We start from the raw sequence: 20669 nt of genomic DNA on the forward strand, positions 1-20669 counted from the left end.
TAAAAAAAAATGTAAAAAGGGAAATTAATATAAAAAAATTTAAATACAAATTCTGGTTCAATGCAGTTTATTTACCATTTGCTTGTCATTAGCAGGATTTACTGTCAATTTTACAGAATGTTAAATTGTTTCACTTCTAAAGATGAATTTAGCTGGAGTGGAAGTGAAGGCAGGAAGTGGGAGTGAAGGCAGGAAGTAGAGAATTACCCCCCCCCCCCTTTTTTTTTTTTAATAATTTTTGACCAGATGTAAATTAAAGTAAATCTCCACACACTAAATATTTCCAATTAAAATGTATAATTTGTGAAGCTCTATTCACAGCACATGCTAGCATTTGCCATCAGACCTCTAGTGATTAGACCTTGATGTTTCTGTGTACTCATCCTATCATATTATATATTCAGAAAGAAATGAAAGTAAAAAAAAAAAATGCTGTAGTAAAAACAGTAAACACACAAACAAAGGGCCCAATAACATCACTACCGCCCCACTATAAGCAAGACTTGCCTCTAGTTCAGGTTATTTGAAGAAAAAAGGCTTATTGAGAACAGGTGGTGGTGATCAGAGGCCTGGGGAACTTGAACGAGTTTGCAGATCATGTGACTGGTTATGTACTGCATGAGTTCGCTGAGAATCCTGGGAAATAGGGTTTGTTCTCCTCAAATGTTTATTCGCGCAGACTTAATTCTTCTGTTCAATTATTTAATTATTCAATAATGACTTAAGGCTACCGTTGGCACGAAGTGTCTATTAGTGAACAGTTGAATGAATATGTGGTGTAACCCAGATGAGGATGGCTTCCCTTTTGAGATTGGTTTCTCTAAAGGGTTCTTCCTCTACTCATCGTTTCAGAAAGTGAGAGAGAGCACGCTGAACCCAAAAATTTTATTCAACTAAATTACTTAGCTAGTTTGTGGACATCTGATCATTTTATGTGCTTTTTAAACATCCTATTCCACATTTAGTTACCATTTGTTGTTATAATAATAACCTCCACTATTCTAGGAAGATGTTCCACTAGATTTTGGAGTGTGCTTGTGAAGATTTGTATTCAGCCACAAGGGTGTTGTATGTAGGTGAGTTGAGGAGGTCTGGGGTGAAGTCAGTATTTCAATTCATCCCAAAGGTGTTCAATAGGGTTGAGTTCGGATCGCTATAGCAGGCCACTCAAGATCTTCCGATTCCAAGACGTCTTATATTGTTCAATTGTGTGCCTCCAGCAGTTTTTGAGGAGGGAGCCACATATGGCTGGAAAAGTCAGGCGTCCTAATACTTTTTGTCTATTTATTCTTTATATGTTAGACTAATAATACAAGTGTATTTATTTATATTTTTGACATCGATGAACAATATTTCATACTTTATAAAATGAATTATTTAGCCTTAAAAGATCCAGAAAAAAACTATTTTCTGTCTGTCTTCATTCCTTCCACCTTCCTCCTCCTGCCTCCTTTTTCATGGTGACCTTTCGTTCAACCGCCTTGTCTGCTCATTATTGCTCGAAATGTCTCTCGTTTCCTTTTCTCCCCTATATAGAGGGTTCATTGCTAAGGAGGCTTGGTGTCTAAGACGCCCCCCTGTCCTATTGCTCTGACTTTACGACCTCTCACCCCTCTTTCCTCTGAAGTCTTTGGTAAGTTTTGTTCATCTGTTGGCTTTATGTGCTAATAGACATGACTGGATGTGTCTCGTAAAATGTCGCAAAAGCACTTTCTAATTGAGTTCGGGAGTCTGCACTGTGAATCATCAGACTATTAACAAGTTAATCTAGCGCTTTGTGCCACGGCATCTACCACAAATGAGACGGTGTGTGCCCAGGTTTTACTGTCGATATGTGTGTTCGTGTCTGTGGTCTGGCGATAAGCGTCCAGTTAAAAGTGTGATTTAGAATGCAAGTGGCCTGCGCCCATATGCGTTTATTCAGTTTTATGGCCTGCGCAGATACAAACCGAGCTGAGAAATGGGAAATATAAAGTCTCTAGCAGAGCTATCTAATGAGCCCTTCTGATCCTGTAATGGAGGCTGTAACATTAGCTCTGTGCACAAGAGAGCACCATTTGCAATCCTTGACGCTACTCAGTCGCTTCCTACATCTGTATTTAAGCAGTACATCATTCAGGGGGAAAAATACTCAACTTTATTTCGGGCTCAGAATGAAACTGATCTGTGCGTCTAAAGATTTGTTGTGTACTTCAAAAAGCTACAGCCAATGCAGGATATGTTGCACTCTTTCAGCATTATTTTTTCCATATTGGATCTCCAGAAGGAGAATAAAATTGCAAAATGAGCACAAAGAGGCTTTGTTCATAACAACATGTTGGCAGCTCGGAACATGTGTTGTTCGGCCGTATTGAACAAGGCGTACTCGTCAGGCAGGTTATAATTTGTAAATAAAATGACACTTCTAGGGTGTCATTTAAACTCGTCTCATTTTACAGACTCTTCTCTACAACAGGACGCAATATGTGAAATCAAGAGCAATGTAAACAAATGAAAAAAACTAAACATTTAACTGTATTGTTCGTTTGTTTATTTTTTAAAAATAAAGCGTTAATGATTATATTAATTTGATCAATTGTACTATTACATTTTGTCTTCAATTATACACTTTCGGCAGTATCCAGGAAATTGCTTTGGCTCCGGTTACTATTCAACTAAAATCGTAATGTACTGTCACTTCCTTTAACTGTAACAGTTATTGTTCCAAATATATGGTATTTAATTTTGAATTTTTTTTATTGAAGGTCCTAAATAAACCTAGACACAGAAATACTTATGAAAAGTAAAATCATCTTAATTGGATTCAGTAATAAGTAATCAGACTCTCTGAAAGGGTTATATGTGTGATAAGAAATATGAAAAATCTAGAAATTGGGACGCCATCAACAAATAATCTAACCTTAGAAACATGAGGTATAATATTTATTTTCTTTTATTTATTCTTGACGTGATGACTAAACAGTGAAAAAAAACGAAATCATACCATTGAGAATAAAAAATCTATCCACACCTTTTCACAAGCGGATTACTCGTTTCGGCAATAACTGCTGAATATAACGCTGTTGTCTGAACATGCACAAATCCTCATTTGGCAACCATACAAACATAGCTTCCGTAGTGACTGTAAGGCAAATTTGGAACCGTCTTTTCTATGTAAAGACGGTACATGAAGGCTGCAAGCTTGGGGCTCGTGCTTTGATTAAATAACCAAACAACTCCATGCAGATTTAAGATCTTATTTGTAAATGTCAGAGTGAAGTGGGGGCTAATGCAGTATGAGATGGAAAACAAATCCAAAACGTGAGGCAGAAACAAAGTAAAAAAATTTTAAAAAAGTAAAAAGAAATGCGCAAAACACATACAACAGGAGCTTGTGTACTCTGGGAGGTGTGGCATCTTTTTGGCCACTATACAGTCTGGGAAAAGTCTGATACCTGACTTGACCTTACAGTAAGGTCTTGAGACTGATATAAAACAGTTTCCCCCCCCAAAATGACATCCTGCTGGTTGCAGTGGTACTGTCCCTATCGATTGTTTAGATTTAGCATCCTTAAAACCTGGAAATTCTATAATATATGTCTAAAAAAAAAAATGCTTGGGAAAGCAGACTGGCACGTCGATCACAAGCCGGAAAAAATACAAAAATACATCACTGCTCAGACTCAACCCTTTGCTTCACCTGTGTGTAGATGTCTGTGTGAGGACGAGAAAAGTATGGATAAACAGAACTCAAAAAGAAACAGACCACGAGGGTTCCCTAATGCTCTTATTTCCTCTGGATTTAAGGGCCCAGAGTAATACTTTTAGTCAGCGCTTCTGGTGTTGCTGGCTCTTAAATATTCAACTGGTGCTTCTATATGTTGACATTGAGGAAAAAGGAGCAAGAGAGGGAAAGGCAGAAAAAGAGAGAGAGAGAGAGAGAGAGAGAGAGAGAGAGAGAGAGACCATGAAGATGGTTCTATATAAAACGAAAGAGATCAGGATCCTCTTCAGCTATTAGGTAAAACCCTCTAAACGTTGAGCGCTTACGGACTCACAAGCCCAAGAGAGAGAGACACTGACTCTTATTGTGCTTAGTCAGCGATCGGAAAGCACACTGAGTGATGATTGCCTGTCATGGCGTCAGTCAAGCATCGACTGTTGCATTAATCATAATGGAGGTGTTAATGGACAGGTGAATAACTATTATTTTCTGCTTGTGCTTGAACTCTCCAGCACTGGGACATTAACCACAACTGCACCGCACCTTGTGCCCCGGACAAAAAATAGCGCCACCTCATTACATTTTAACGCATGCGTGTCACAAATACTGGAAAATACAGTACCACAGCATCATATTACAAAAACCCTAACAATCAGAAATCATTTTTATTACCCTTCAGCGCTGTGACTTGGGTTTGCATGACTTTTACATCATCTGCTATTAAATATGTTCCAGTCTTACACCTCTGACCTGTTGAAATCTGAGTACCTATTCATAGACAACCGGAGGGAAGAGTTGTTAGATGTGCTTTTGTCACGCTCTCATGATCATGTGTGCATCGGTGTATGTGCTCTGAGGGATTGTAAATTCCTTCACCAGCAACAGCTATAATCGAAAAGGAAAGCTTTCCAACAAGACATGGATTTGTAATATATATATATATATATATATATATATATATATATATATATATATATATATATATATATATATATATATATATATATATATATATACACACAGTATAGAGACTCCACCGCAGACTTTGGACTTGGAAAAAAAGATTTTCCAGAGAAGGATGGGAAAATTAACACGGCAAGAGCGCCACTGAGCAGATATTAACTAGCTTGTGGTGGTAGTGTCTATGGTGTGCATAGGATTAGTAAGCTATGAAGACACAGAGGTCTAAAATATTTCTGGTTTTTTTACTTCTTGAATACGTTTCATCATCCACTTTGTTAGCCAATTATGTGGCAGTGGAACATTGCAGAAATCACGCAGATGCGGGTTTTACATAAACATTAGAATAAGAAAAAAATTATCTTTGACCGTGCCAAGGTTGACCCCTGCTCAGGTTGACCCCCATTTGCCAACAGTTTTACTAAGAATTGTGTAAAAAACTAAAAACATACAGGTTATGGGTGGAAAAATCTTGTTAAGAGTCAGATGAGAATGGCCAGACAAACTATGGTAGCTCACTACAGCACTCAATACTGAAAACAGTGTGGACACCTTCCTACCACACCTGTATACAAAAGCTTCTTGACTCTTGAGCTAACATATTTTTTCCCAAAGCTGCCAATAAAGTTGGAAAAACACATTTGTATAAGATATCTTTTTATGCTGTAACATTAAAGTTTCCCTTTACTAGAACTAATGGGACGATCCCAAACCTGTTCCTGCCTCACAATGCACAAAGTGAGCTCCCTGAAGACATGGTTTCCCAGTGTTAAAGTGGATGAACTGAGGTTGCCTTCACAGAGCACTGATTTCAACCTTGCTAAAAACACCTTTGGGATGAACAGGAACACCAACCACAATTAAGATCTCCTCACCTGACATTAGTGCCTGACCTCATGAATAAGCAAATCCCTACAGTCTCCCTCCATAATCAACTGAAAATCTTTCCCAGAAAATTGGTACTTATTATTACAGCAAAGGAATCCAGAATGAGATGTTAAAATACACGCATAGAAAGGATAACCAGGTTTCCACAAACATTTGAGCATATAGTGTATATGTAACTGTCACTCAAATTCAGTGACTAACATCAAAGTTAAAGTCTCGCATTCAATTAACATATTTAAACACATTTTTCACAAGTTCATTGATTGAAAAAAGTTACAAATAACAACAAACACAAGCAAGTGAAACACTATTAATAAATACGTAAAATGTTAAATTGCATCTTAGGTGGATGTTGTGGTTCAACCAATAGCTCAGTGGTTGATCAGAAGATTGGAGTTTAAATCCCAGTATCACCAAGCTACCACTGCTGGGCCCCTGAGCAACGCCTGTAACCCTCACCTGTTTAGGTGTATAAATAGGATAATTGTAAATTTGCTCGGATAAGGACAGAGGGTTATTGACCTTGCCATTGTCAGGAGGTCAGACTGATGATAACTACATCAGTACCTAGCTTCACTAATACTCTTGTGCTGAATGAGCACAATCTCCAAAAGCATACTGCGAAATCTGGTGGAACATCTTCCCAGAAGAGTGGAGGTTATGAACAGAAAAATGGAGACTAAATTAAAAATTGGATGTCCAAATAACATATATCTTATAGTCAGGTGTACAAAAGCTATAGAAATTATAGAGTAAATATATACAAATTCATTCACTTAGTACTATTAGAAATGGACATAATGTATGAATAGAAAACCATGAAAAATGTTTGTTTATTAAAATAATATTATAAAGACATTTTTTTTAATTTAGGAGCCCAATCATTCCTTAAATATGCTGATCCAGTTTAAAATTATTTCCATGCACAAAATACTAATAAACTATATATAAGGGTAACCAAGACATTAGTAATAAGTACAAGTATATATAAAAGGTCTAATGTTACACTAGTGAATGAAAATGTAATAAAATATGTGCCATACACACAAAGAAAATTAAACCAACAATTTTGTACAGAGCATGTGAAAGAAAAATAAGACCACTTATAAAGATATGGCCATAACAATACTAGATACTAATTGAAAAGACAGTGAGTTTTTTTATATTCATGGGATTTATTTAAGAGACATGAGTAAGCACAACTTCCTTTTTTTAGAAAAGAAAAAAAAAAACCCACTGAAAAGCAGCCGTGGTTTAGAGAACAGACTTGAGGAAGTAAATAATAATAATAATAAGTAATAATATAGATAGAATATAGTCTATCTAACAGGTGGTACTTTCATGTCATGACCAATCATAGATTTCTACAGAAAAAATTATAATAATAAAAATAAATAAATAAATATATCTATCTATCTATCTATCTATCTATCTATCTATCTATCTATCTATCTATCTATCTATCTATCTATCTATCTATAGATAGATATAGATATATTTATTTATTTTTATTATAATTTTTTCTGTGTATATATATATATATATATATATATATATATATATATATATATATATATATATATATATATATATATATATATATATATACACACATCATCATCTTCAACTTCAAACCATATCTTCATGGAGCTGGCTTTGTGTCATTCTGGAAAAGGCTTGGCTCTACTGGTTCAAGGGAAGCCAAAGACATTCTATATAATTGTGTGTCCAATTTTATGAATACGGATTAGGGAAGAACCACATATAGCTGGAAATGTCAGGTGTCCCAACACTATTATTGCCCGTAGAGTGTCTATTACAATGGCAACTTCTACACAACCACATTTAAAAATAATGAACTAAAATTCAATGTGTGTTCGATTAATGTAACACAGCTGCTAGTGTTTTTTCTCACACTTTATTTGGACATTGGGATATCGTGTTTGGATATAGCAAGCCCAATTATAAGTCCAGCTTTGGACTTGTGACAGCTCTGTGCAGAAAATATGTCACACTGCAACTTTCTCACAGGTAAACACTGAATCAATAACAGCCAAACATGTCAGCAAGAGTACAAAGATCCATTGTGTTTAAAAGAACATTTTAAAATATGACTCAGTCTTATTTAATTATACGCACTGCGCTACACCCATTTTAATATGCGGATGTATTTATACTTTGAAAGGTGTCTATCACTCTGCCAAGCAAATGCAAATGTGGAAATGTGAAATTATCTAATTAACTTTATAGGGTTTTTTTTTTTTTTGCATTACTGTGTCATTCATGCAAGTTGTCAAGGGGTGTAGCCTGTTTTCTTTTGTATCCAAATCTACTAGTATAAAAACATTACTAGCAGGTTGTACCTAATTACTGTATACTGTTAATGTTTTGCATGGGGAAATCTTTCTCTCTCTCTTTGATTGTCAGCATCATCCTATGGGAAAGTGACTTGTGCCAACACATACACCAAGGCTAAGATAGAAAGTAACCAAAATGTAAACATTACTACATAATTTTGGTATAATATATTATGATTTCTTGATGTCAACTTTATAAAAATATAAATGGGCAGAAAGCTCAATTTAGTTCAAAACACCATTTTTTGACACTTTCTGGAATTCAGCCAGCAAAGGGATTATCTCTTTCCTATTAAAGGAAAAAAATAAAAAGGCAACATCTGCAGCTTTTATGACTGTTATTATTTTATTTTAAAGCAATATTCTGCAGTGCAAGATTATTCTGAAACAACAGATCACTATCCATTATAGAAACCCACTAAGACCTGGAGAATATTTTACAGCTTGACAAAATGTTGCTCGGGTCCTATTGAAAATCATGAGAGACGCCCAGCGTGGTCGGGTTCAATGGAGGTCAGAAAATGTAAGCATTATATTTCTCGCACAAAGAAAAGTGCATCTGATAATATCTGCAAAGATAATTTAGGTGAAGCATCACCAACGAGCAGAAATGCCAAGCATTTGATTTATGTCTGTGGAGCTGCCAGTGAGAGTTGAGAGTGAGTGAAAGGCAGTGATTTGTTAATAACTTCTCTGAGACACAGGCGTGGCCACCGCAGTACATCCGCCAGTATTACAAAGAAAACATTTTTCCAAAGTAAACTGCTGTGACAAACAGCTTGTCAATAACTTGTGCCGTCTTGTTGATCAGCCTCATTATACCATGAAGTAATTCTCATATATCAAATCTAGCTTGATGTTATACACTGAGAATCCAGATGACACCGACACAAGAATGAGAGTAGTGGAGAATAAAAAAAGGAAAAACATCCATCATCTCCTGTCTTCTCTAGGTTTGATGCTCAAGGCAAACTAGGTGTGATGCTCAGAATGAACTCTAAACCTTTATATGCAAAATGACATCACATAAGTGTAATGGACCAGAAATGTGATACTCCTTGAAATGATCAAAAACATGCCATTCTTCTCCATTACTAATGACATGTGTTTAATAATGAAATGTTTGACATGTTTAATGCCTGCTATTGACTTAACTAATTCCTGATGGCTTTATTCATAGATCCTGGATCCAGATATCTTACACTATATGGACAAAAGTTTGTGGACACCCGATTATAAAAAATCGTTTGTGCCATTCCATATTTAGTCCCCATTTTCTGTTATAATAAGCTCCAGTTTTTTAGGAAGATGTTGCACTAGATATTGGATTGTGCTTGTAGAGATTTTTGCTCATTCAGCCACAAGTGCATTAGCAAAGTCAGGTACTGATGTAGAGTGAGAAGGCATGGGGTGCAGCCAGCATTCCACTTCATCCTAATAGGGCTGAGGTCAGGACTCCCAAGATCTTTCACTCCAACCCATGCAAAGCATATCTTTATGTACCTGGCTTTGTGCCCAGGGGCATTGTCATGCTAAAACAGGTTTGAATCTCCTAGTTCAAGTGAAGGAAAGATTTAACATCCAAAGGCATGTGATTTGAAGTTTGTGCAGTTTGGGGTAAAACCACATATGGCTGGAAATTTCAGGTATCACAATATTTTTGACCATAGAGTGCAACTTGCAAGCTAGCTCCTAATAAAGTAGTGCGTATTTGTTACCGGTAGACAGAAAGACTATATCAGTGTCTGAATGAGTCACTTTTGTGTTCCACATCTATTATAAATGTTAATTAGAAACCGCAACAGAGAAACACTGAATGCTATTTGAAAGCTACCAATCAATTAAAAAAGCAATCAAACAAACAATGAAACAACAGATACGAACAATTAAAAGTAAAAAAAAATATTGCAATAAATGTTTTAACTTTGGTAAGCTACATTATTATTTTTTTAAAATAAATGTTACACTGCTATACAGAATCTAGCATAGCAAATTATCCAGGGTATTTGGTAACCAATTACTCTCGGATGTGCTTGGTTCAAGGCTATGAAGGTTCTCACTCATACATAACATTCCTTTTTTTTTAATAAGAAATGTTTTGTATAATATATATATATATATATATATATATATATATATATATATATATATATATATATATATATATATATATATATATATATATATATCACAATTTCTGAGTCCATATGGCTGTCTTCAGTAGTGATGATTCATGTCGTGGTTGTAGTGGATACTCAGCTATTCACCTGCTATTCTGCTTTCCATATTCTGCACTGACACAACATCCTGGGCTCTTTTCAATATTACATTGACGTACATCATATTTACATCCAGAAGTGAGTTTAAAATAGAATCCAGATCCCCACCACCAGCAATCTGGTGAAAGGATGAACTGTACACTTTTACCTAATGCTTTCTGACAGTCCTTTTTTTTTTTTATTCGATCCAGTTACATAGGGCAGGTTAAAGAGAAGCAGATAATGCACTCATCCCCTAAATGCTGACTTGATTAAGGAAGCAAGAAAGAGATGATTTGATGTCAGGCACTTTGCCAAGGGCCAGTGTGAGCCTGAATCAGCACACAGCCAACTATATGCAGCTTTAACAGCAAGCGCCATGCACTGTAAAAAAATAAGTGACAATTGACAAGCACAAACAAAAATGGAATCCCAATTTTGGTGCATTTATAAGGTGCACTCCATCCATCCATCCATCCATCCATCCATCCATCCATCCATCCATCTATCTATCTATCTATCTATCTATCTATCTATCTATCTATCTATCTATCTATCTATCTATCTATCTATCTATCTATCTATGTCTGTCTGTCTGTCTGTCTGTCTGTCTGTCTGTCTGTCTGTCTGTTTCTAAAGACTCTATTTATAAATACAGCTTAAAAAGAACTACTAGAACTACTGTAAGCTCTTTAGTCTTAGCTGTGAGTAAATGTTAAATATCCTCAGAAGGGCACTTATCTCAAACTACATATTTGTCTATTGAAAACTGTGATTATGGTATCTACTGTATATATAACTCAAGATTCCTTACCATCAGTTGGCCAGCTGACCTCATAGAGTCAGGTTTTCTTGTAAACTTGCTGGCTGGTTGTACCATTGAGGGTGACAAACATTTACAAATACAACTGAATTCTTGTCAGGTTATGTCAGTAGCTAGCTGGGTAGGGGTGTCGTGTTATGATCTATAGATCCACTGAGAAATTCTATTAGGTTAGCTCATTCGCTAGTGTTTGTAATAACGCTTATTAACATTTATTGTTTTAAATATGAAAATCCTGTCAGCACTTTATTTCGGTGTCTTATTAATCATGTATTGATATCGTTCAGTTAGTCATCATTGCTGATTATGAAACTTTTGGAAACATTATCAGTTCCCTGTGACTTACAAACAGATACTATTGATTCCTCTAAGCTCTGAGAGAACAGAGACACTTTCAGTGTTAATCTTGACCAATCATGGCTCTGTATTCACTCCTCGCTCCCATTCCCATGGCCGGTGTCTCAGGCCGGTGGAACCTGGCACAGAACCGGTTGATGTAAAAAAACAAAAAACAAAATGCGATTAATATTGACAGAGCAAAGTGGCAGCAGGATCGCTCGGCTCTGCGCTGAATTATTTACAACACTTGGGTTAGCGAGAGCTCAGCATGACGTGACGAACACTTGTCAGGAGCTGCAGACAACTGATTACAAATGTAGCAGCAATTACGTATAAGTCAATAGAAAGCTCTCGTGCTGAAACACGGACACGAATGAGCTCATGTAGATGTGAAGTGATTAAAGGAAGGGCTTTGAACAGTAAATGAAAGTGGGACAAACAGATGAAAGAATTAAATAAAAGAAGAATGACAGACAACGAGACACAGGTCGCAGAAAGTAAGAGAGAGAGAGAGAGAGAGAGAGAGAGAGAGAGAGAGAGAGAGAGAGAGAGAGAGAAAGAGAGAGAGAAAAGAAAATAGAGTGCTTTCCTAAATTGAGTCGGTGTGTAGTACTTTTTTATGCGTTATGGCTATAATTTTTTATTTTTTCTCCATGAATTATTTGCAAACCACTTCTTTTTCTGGTCTATGGTTTATTAAAGGAATAAATATCGTACTTTAATGACTGTCTTTCCAACATTTATTAATAATTAGGGCCCTAGTTACACTATCAGCCGGCTGAAGATGAATTATGCACCTCTGAGACCGGGTTCTAATTAGGAACTACTGCTGGATCTGTGCGCGAATGTTTAGATACGCTGTTTAATGAGCAAATGCCTGTACACTCCGTTGGGAGCCGCTCACAATGTGTGAACATAAGCAAATCTGGGGCTGATCAAGGGGTGAGTGTGTGTGGCCAGACGACTGGGTGTGTGCACTACACAATTTACACATCAAGAAGAAAGGCGTGTACTTTATTGCACACTATATACATGGACATGAGACAGGAAAAATGTGATAAACCGATTTATTAAAAATTTTCTCTCTCTCTCTCTCTCTCTCTCTCTCTCTCTCTCTCTCTCTCTCTCTCGCTCTCTCTCTCTCTCTCTCTCTCTCACACACACACACACACACACACACACACACACACACACACACACACACACACACACACACAAAGCAAAAGCACATGGCTCAATGACTTGCTGATTATAATAAAAGATGAAAATATGAGCTTTAACTACACACACATACACACACACACACACACACACACACACACACACACAGACACACAGATGCTTGGCAATGTGATCTTTTCTTTGTATAACATCACTGCAGGGCGCACAGTGACAGTCTCTGCGTGTATTTGATTAACAATAAGAGGCCTCACGGTTTAAAGATGGCTGACACTATAGTCTCTGTGGTAACTTCAGACATGCACTAAGCTCCAGTTTCTCTCTGACCTTTAAACACTGTTCATCCACCAGCTTTCCATTTCTTTACAGCACTAAGGAGCCAATATAAAGCACAATTATGACCCAAAAAATTACAGCCAAATTATAAGCGATATACGTCAGAGACCTCGATGGTCAATTAGTACCTTCTTCCATTCACACTGCCGCTAAAGAATGCGCCTCGGTAGAGTTACACTGGGCTTGCAGGAAAAAGAAAGATGAAGAAAGAAAAGAGGAAGAAAGAGGAGGCATGAAAGAAAATAAATCGAGGAAGTAAATGAAAAAAATGAAAGAAAGAAAGAAAGAAAGAAAGAAAGAAAGAAAGAAAGAAAGAAAGAAAGAAAGGAAGAAAGAAAGAAAGAAAGAAAGAAAGAAAGAAAGAAAGAAAGAAAGAAAGAAAGAAAGAAAGAAAGAAGGAGGGGGTGTGAGGCAGGTATCAAAAAGAAGAAACAAACAAACAAACAAACAAACAAACAAACAAAGAAGGGAAACAGGGGGATGTGAAGCAGGTAAAGAAAGAAAGAAAGAAAAAAAAGAAAGAAAGAAGGGAAGCAGTGGGATGTGAGGCAGGTAAGAAAGAAAGAAAGAAAGAAAGAAAGAAAGAAAGAAAGAAAGAAAGAAAGAAAGAAAGAAAGAAAGAAAGAAAGAAAGAAAGAAAGAAAGAAAGAAAGAAAGAAAGAAAGAAAGAAAGATTTTTATTTATTTATTGCACAATACACTGCCCTATAAGTTCTGACTGCCAAAATTATGTTTACTAAAACACACACACACACTGACTCACACACAAAATCTCTCTCTCTCTCTCACACACACACACACACACACACACCTACACACACACACACACACACACACGACCACAGTCTTACCTGCTTCAGTCAACTTTGTCAAAAAATCAGCTGTTATATGAAACCTCACTACACACTGACACTACTGTTCTCTCTGCATTGTTACACTGAGTGTTTTACACGTTACCCAGCAGCAGGCAAGACAACGGTCTCTGCATCTCCATGTTAGCATGCTATCAATGCTAAATTCATTAGCACTGAGTGAGAAGTGCTCAGGGCTTGACTGTGCGCTACTGCATTGTCATTCTCATGATAATATCCAAGGCCAAAAATCCAAAAGGTAACAAAACGATATCATGACTGACATTTAAAAATGCAGCAGCTGCCTAGCACTAGACACATTTTACACAGTCACCATGGTGCCCAGTTTGTCTGGTAAATGGCACAAAGAGTCGTATCTAAAAATCACAGATTGTCTGGTGTGCCCATGCTGCGATGTTGTGCAGCTCTTCAATGCTCCTGACTCGGTTCAGCAGCTCATTACCCAGTGCTTCAATAAATATGAATATGATTTGGACAAAACTGGAATTGTAGATTGAATATCGTGGGACGCTTACAGTTTTGCGTGCATTCTTTACGTTTTAATTTGGTTTCTATCACTGTATCAAACAGCTATTTTTCCTTCCTCAGCATGTATTTAAGTCATTTGTCATTTCAACCATATACAGTACAGTACAGTACAGTACACAGTGAAACAAAGCAATGTTCCTCCAGTTCCAATGTTCTACATAAAACTACATAAATAAACACTAAATGAAACAAACCTAACTACAGGTGTACACACAATACGACAAAATGCACGTGTACAAATTTGTGCAAACAGCACAACACAATGAGACAATAAATACAGTCACAGTGCAGCATTGACCTGTACACTAAATATGTGTTACAGCAAAAGAATTATCCATAATCTAAAAAAGACTACACTTTTGGTGGTTGAACAGCAGTAAATTGTGCATAAAGTTTCATTGAACGTGTTCAAGCATGTGTGGGTGTGTGTGTACATGCATCAATCAGTACCTTTGTATTGAGGAGATGGATGTAGATGACTTGGCAAATGATTTGGTCTTTTCGGAAATTAGTCACTGAGGTAAAAAAAATCGTTATGAAACACGGACTATACCCAGGGCTATTTTATATATCTATCAGTTATTTGTCACTTTAAAGTCTTCCTTATATACCGCCTGCTTTTCTTGCATTCTTACTAGTGCATTGTTTCAACCAGAGACTCTATCGGGTGTGACTGAGATTTGCTTCTCTGTTGTTCAATGGATCAATGTTAAAAAAGGCGGATCTTTCATTCATGACCGGGATTTATTGCTCTCTTGTTCGGTGAGTCAGTGTTAAATCATCAGAAATGACTGGGCCATTTTTTTATATATATAATTTGCTCCTGTCTTTTTTTTAAAGGTTCGGTGTTTAACAAAAGGCAAATCTTTCAGCATCAAACAATTTGTGTCTGTCAAAAAATAAGGACAGAGATGTGCAGGTTATAGAGGTCTCTAAATCTCACTGATTTACAGTATTTGTTAGACGCCCTTATCCAGGACAACTTACAACATCTCATATATGTAAATACCATACAGGCATGACTTTATGACCACCTGCCTAATATTGTGTTGGTCCCCCTTTTTTGCTGCCAAAACAGTCCTGGCCCATCGAGCATTAAGGTCTTCGGCAATTTCAGCTACTGGAGCTTGTCTGTTTGATTGGATCACATGTGCATCAATAAGTCTTGACTGCCCATGACCCTGTTGTCGGTTTATCACTGTTCCTTCCTTGGACCACTTTTGATAGATACTGACCACTGCAGACTGGGAACAGCCCACAAGAGCTGCAGTTTTGGAGACGCTCTGACCCAGTCGTCTAGACGTTACAATTTGGTCCTTGTCAAACTTGCTCAAATCCTTACTCTTGCCCATTTTTCCTTCTTCCAACAAGTCAACTTTGAGGATCAATGGTTCACTTGCTGCCTAATAAATATATCCACACACTGACAGGTGCCATGATGAAGAGATATTCTGAGCAGTTCAGGGCAGCTTGGTGGTGCAGTGACCCACAACGTTTCAATCAGAAATCCAACTTAACCATTGACTTACCACTAGCACTGATTTCTGTGTGGCTTATTGCATACATTAGAAGTCTATTTAACTGGGTGTGATTTTTGCACATACATTAACATGCACATACAAACATATTAGAAAATAACATTAGCAATGTTACTTTTTCTTTGCTCATTACAACGTGATGGACTGAAATTCAGGATGGATACCTGAGCTAACTGTGCAGCAAATCTGAATCTATCACTGTACTAAAAAAACACAACTCACATTAGACTCATATTATATATACTCATACTCATATAATTCATATTAGATTTTTACATACAATTAGTCATATAAATCGCCAGAAACCTGCAAGTGTCAAGTCAAGTCAAGTTTATTTCTATAGCGCTTTTCACAACAGACAATGTCTCAAAGCAGCTTTAAAGAAATCAACAGTCAAGGTGAATTGTGTGTATTTATCCAAGCAAGCCGTGCAAGCCATGGCGACTGTGGCAAAGAAAAACTCCCTTAGATGTTATGAGGAAGAAACTTTGAGAGGAACCAGACTCAAAAAGGGGAACCCATCCTCATTTGGGTGACATCAAGAGTTTGATCATAAGTGTGATCATAAGTGTGCACCTGTTTTATGTATTGCTTAAGTGCAAATTGATTTACCAATGTGATAATTCATATAGTTTGATGTATTAATGCAGTTTGAATGATGCTAAACTGGTAGTCCTCTCTTACTCCATGCCAATAAAAGTAAGTATTCTTTTGCAGCAAAGTGGAACTTATATTTCTGGCTGAACTGTTCCAATAAATGACTTTGTGTCAGAGCAAGGAAACACTCAAACGGGCAGCGCGGAGAGAAACACTGACACGATCTTGCAGCCTTTGCAAACTATTGTCTTACTGCTGCATAATATATTAATTATTCATATTCTCAATCTGAGGAGCTGAACGCTAAAAGCAATTCTCTTCACAAATCTCTTGTAAAAAACTATTTGAACGCTTTGCCCAAGCAAATTATTGGTGCAATTTAATCCTCTTTTTTTGCTTCTGTAATACACTTCGCCACTTAATGCCAACCTTAGGTGAGGTTGCTGCCAGACTCCCTGAAGTAACACAAGTAATGAAATGATACCTGAGACCAATTTTATACACCATTCCACCTCAGTTCTCACAATTATACACACACACACACAGAAAAAAAAAACACGCATACGCCCAACATGCAACATGCACATGAATGACACATTTTCCCAAATTCGAGTCTTCGGCAGCAGTGAACACCAGCCACATGCAGAAGCTTGAAAACTGTAATTTGCATAAATTACAGCTGGCATAAATAGAAGAAAAAAAAGACAGAGAAAAAAGAGAGAGAGAGAGAGAGAGAGAGAGAGAGAGAGAGCGAGAGAGAGAGCGAGAGAGAGAGCGAGAGAGAGAGAGAGAGAGCGAGAGAGAGCGAGAGAGAGAGCTAAACACTCCCGTATTTGCACTGCAGATGCTTGTGCCTTGTTTAGTGAATGAATAAAACATGACGACGGTCCTGCATGGTTTAGGCACGGGCGGGTGGCGAGGGAACATGCTCGACTCGGCTCCCCTGCTATGTGTGGTGTCATTGAAACAGACACAGTGACCTTGAAAATCTCCACCAAGGCCATCGGGCTCTCTGCCATGTCCTCATAATGCCCATTTTGCTGAGGACACACGGAAAGGACGCCATGATATACCCATTAATATGAGGAGGTCCGAGATATAAAGGACGCCTTTGTGGACACAATGAATAGTGTAAGATGTTAAAGACGTATTAAATATCCAAAAAATTATTTAAAACCTTTTTTTTAATTGTTTTAGAAAATTTAATGTTAGTCTGCTGTGAAAATTGCTTGTCAGGAAGATCAGGAAATCTTCATCCTTGTTTTAATTTTTCTTAATTACTAATTGCACCATAGTCCATTATAGCTACAGTAATTACCAATGCAGCACGATTTATATTTTTGCAAATGTTTTCATTCAATCAATAAAGAATTATCATTTTTCAATAAAATTATAAAGTCCTAATTAATGTATTAATTAATGTCATGGCCTGTTATTGGCTTTTATTATATTTTTTATTAGCTATTTTATTATAGTAGGGCAGTATTCTGAAATTTGTAGTTTGATCATTAATTAATAAAGATTATTTTAATAATGTAAACTTTTTTTTTTTTTTTTTAAGAATCCTTCTGCAATGTTGTACATAAAGTGTTGAAGTAGAGTCGTTATCTATATTTAGTGTTTTTCCTCCCTGGGAATTCGATTTTAGCCCCAAAAAATGAGTGCATACTTTGTTGAATCAGATTACAATCAATTAGAATTGAATTCAAGCGTTACAAAATCAATGCAGCTGAATCAGCATTATTGAGTTGAGCATTTTTACACCCCTTAACAGCACAAGCCTGAAGATCAGACACTGACATTCATCTGTGTGTTTGTGTGTGTGTGTGTGTGTGTGTGTGTGTGTGTGTGTGTGTGTGTGTGTGTGTGTGTGTGTGTGTGTGTGTTCCTGTGCAGACATGCACATCTGTGACCATTTATTTTCATCATTTATCAATAGAAAAATACGCTTCCTCGCCTTGCAGACAATGCGAGTGAAAACAGCTGGTTTGTGCAAAATTCCCGACTGTGCATTAAATTTATGTTGAGAGATTCATGGCCTTTTACAATCCACTTTTATTACTCGCTATCAGTGTTATCACAGAGTTATCACACGCATCGATACTGCCCGTCTGATTGATAGTTGTCTGAACACAAGTGATACAGGGGATTTAGTGACTGCAGAACATGAGCAGACAGGCGCTGCAGTGGTGCATGCCAAAACTCCTCTTGGACTTCCAACACAAACACACATCCTGTCAAAACAAGGAGCTCGTCAGGGCTGAGGCTGCACCATGTCTCATCGCCTCAATAACATGTTTGATTATGCATTGATTTTTTTTTTATCATTTCTCACAGGGATTAAGTCGTGATAATTAGTGAATGAAAGCGATATTCTGGAACACTTTCAGTTCAGAGGTGCGGTGCAAAAGCTGCTGTCTACCCAGGTTGTGTTCACTCACAGCAACAACGACTCAACAGTCTTCAATAATTATTGCATTTTTGTCTTCACAGAAAAGAACAGAAGAACAGAAATCGGTCTCTTTTGAGACATTTCCAAGTCTTTTTTTTTTTCTTTTCTTTTCAAATATTTACGTGGGCTAGCTTTGTGTTGACTGATCTTATGGCCTTGATTATTGTAAAAGGTGCAATTATTATTATCATCATCATCTTCTTCATCACTATCCTCCTCCTCCTCATCATCATCATCCCCATTATTATTAATATTATAAAGAAACCACATGAACTCCACAGCACTCAAGTGAGGAACTCGGATTTCTTCTACGCTGGTGCTTTGTGCTCTGCTGTCTTTGTTTGGGACACTGCATGGACTACACATGCTGAACTTGAGGCTGGGTTGCCAGATTAGGTCACATACCTTTCCAAATGTGCTGTTCTTTTATACCATCTTGAACTACACCCTATTATCTCTTTGGTCTATCGCACTCTATAATGAACTAGGGGAACTTTCTAGAACAAAGGATACATAATCTCCTTAATGCACTTTAATATTTGTAAGTTTGATGTGGAGTTGGGAGCAAAAAAAAATTAGTCATTCAGATGAGAAAGAATTCATAGAATGAGAGCAACATTGGTCGTGTACGGTTTGGATTATATATGATTTGGGGAAGTTAGAAGAAAATAGAGACTGGTTGAAAAAAGCATGGGGAGGATACAATCTGGCAACCGCATACAGTATCACAATAGAGTGTCAAACACGTGAACCTGTTTATCACCAAACAGAATTAATTGGCACAATTAGAGATTATATAAACAAATGTATAAATGAAAAGACTAAATATTATGAAGTAGTATTGGCGAATAAGCGTATTGGTGGTTGAATACACGGTAGTCTGATTTTAGGGATGTCGCCCCGGTTGTCGGTGCCGGTGCCGAACCACAGCTTGAGAAAAATGTGCGCTCTAAGGGCGCAGCGCAACCGGCTGTGAAGCCACCACCGGCAGCCGGCAAGCAGCACCCGGCGTTGTTCTTACCCGAGATCTCGGACTGCGGAACGCCGTTAAGCGTGAAGCCCTTGCCGCTGTAGAAGCGCCGCGCATCCGCGCAGCTGCGCGCCTTGCCGCCCGCGGTGCCGCCGTCCGCGCGTACGCACGCCGCCAGCGCGCACAAAAACGGCAGGATGGTGAGCGCCAGAGCCATCTCTCACCCCACTGTCTGTCTGTCTCCCTGTCTGTCTCCCTGTCTGTCCGTCTGTCTCCCTGTATGTCCAATCTTAAAGACAACCAGCGCAAGGAGGCATCCGGTGTTTCCGAATTCAAAGCCCCGACCCTTCCTATAAATTCTTTAATCAGTCCGGCGGGTTGCCATGGCTCGCATAGATCATGTCTTCTCAAATGTGTCCATAAAATAAGACGAAATAAAAGGTCGGGGGAAAGAATGCGGGGAAAAAAGCAGGTGAGGATTATCCAGTGAGAGGGACAGAACACACTGCCGCGGTTCCGCACCGTTCCGTGCGTTTTAGCCGCGTCTCTTTCGACAGATGTGGGTTGCCAGATGTATACGTTTGATTTCTAATTGGAGTGAAAGCCTAGGTCAAACCAAAGCGCCTTTATAATGTGTGTCGTGTTCAGTTATTTTGTGGACATAATACTGGGAAAGCGTACTATAATAATAATAATAATAATAATAATAATAATAATAATAATAATAATAATAATAATAATAATAATAATATTGATATTAATAATAATAATAATAATAATAATAATATTGATATTGAAATTAATAATAATAATAATGATAATAATAATGATATTATTGATATTAATAATAATAATAATAATAATAATAA

The 20669-nt window shown here is 37.4% G+C and overlaps 1 protein-coding gene across 1 annotated transcript in view; it reads right to left on the reverse strand.

The window, feature by feature from the left end:
• The window catches only part of gpc1a (glypican 1a), a 43094-nt gene extending 22738 nt beyond the window's left edge, over positions 1–20356 (reverse strand). The window contains exon 1 of the mRNA XM_083559229.1: positions 19852–20356. Coding sequence (XP_083415355.1) covers positions 19852–20017 — 166 coding nt within the window. The 5' untranslated portion in view covers positions 20018–20356. The remainder of the gene's footprint in view (positions 1–19851) is intronic.
• Positions 20357–20669: the final 313 nt, after the last annotated feature.

Source organism: Silurus aristotelis, assembly GCF_946808225.1.
Source record: "Silurus aristotelis genome assembly, chromosome: 13".
Lineage (NCBI taxonomy): Eukaryota > Metazoa > Chordata > Actinopteri > Siluriformes > Siluridae > Silurus > Silurus aristotelis.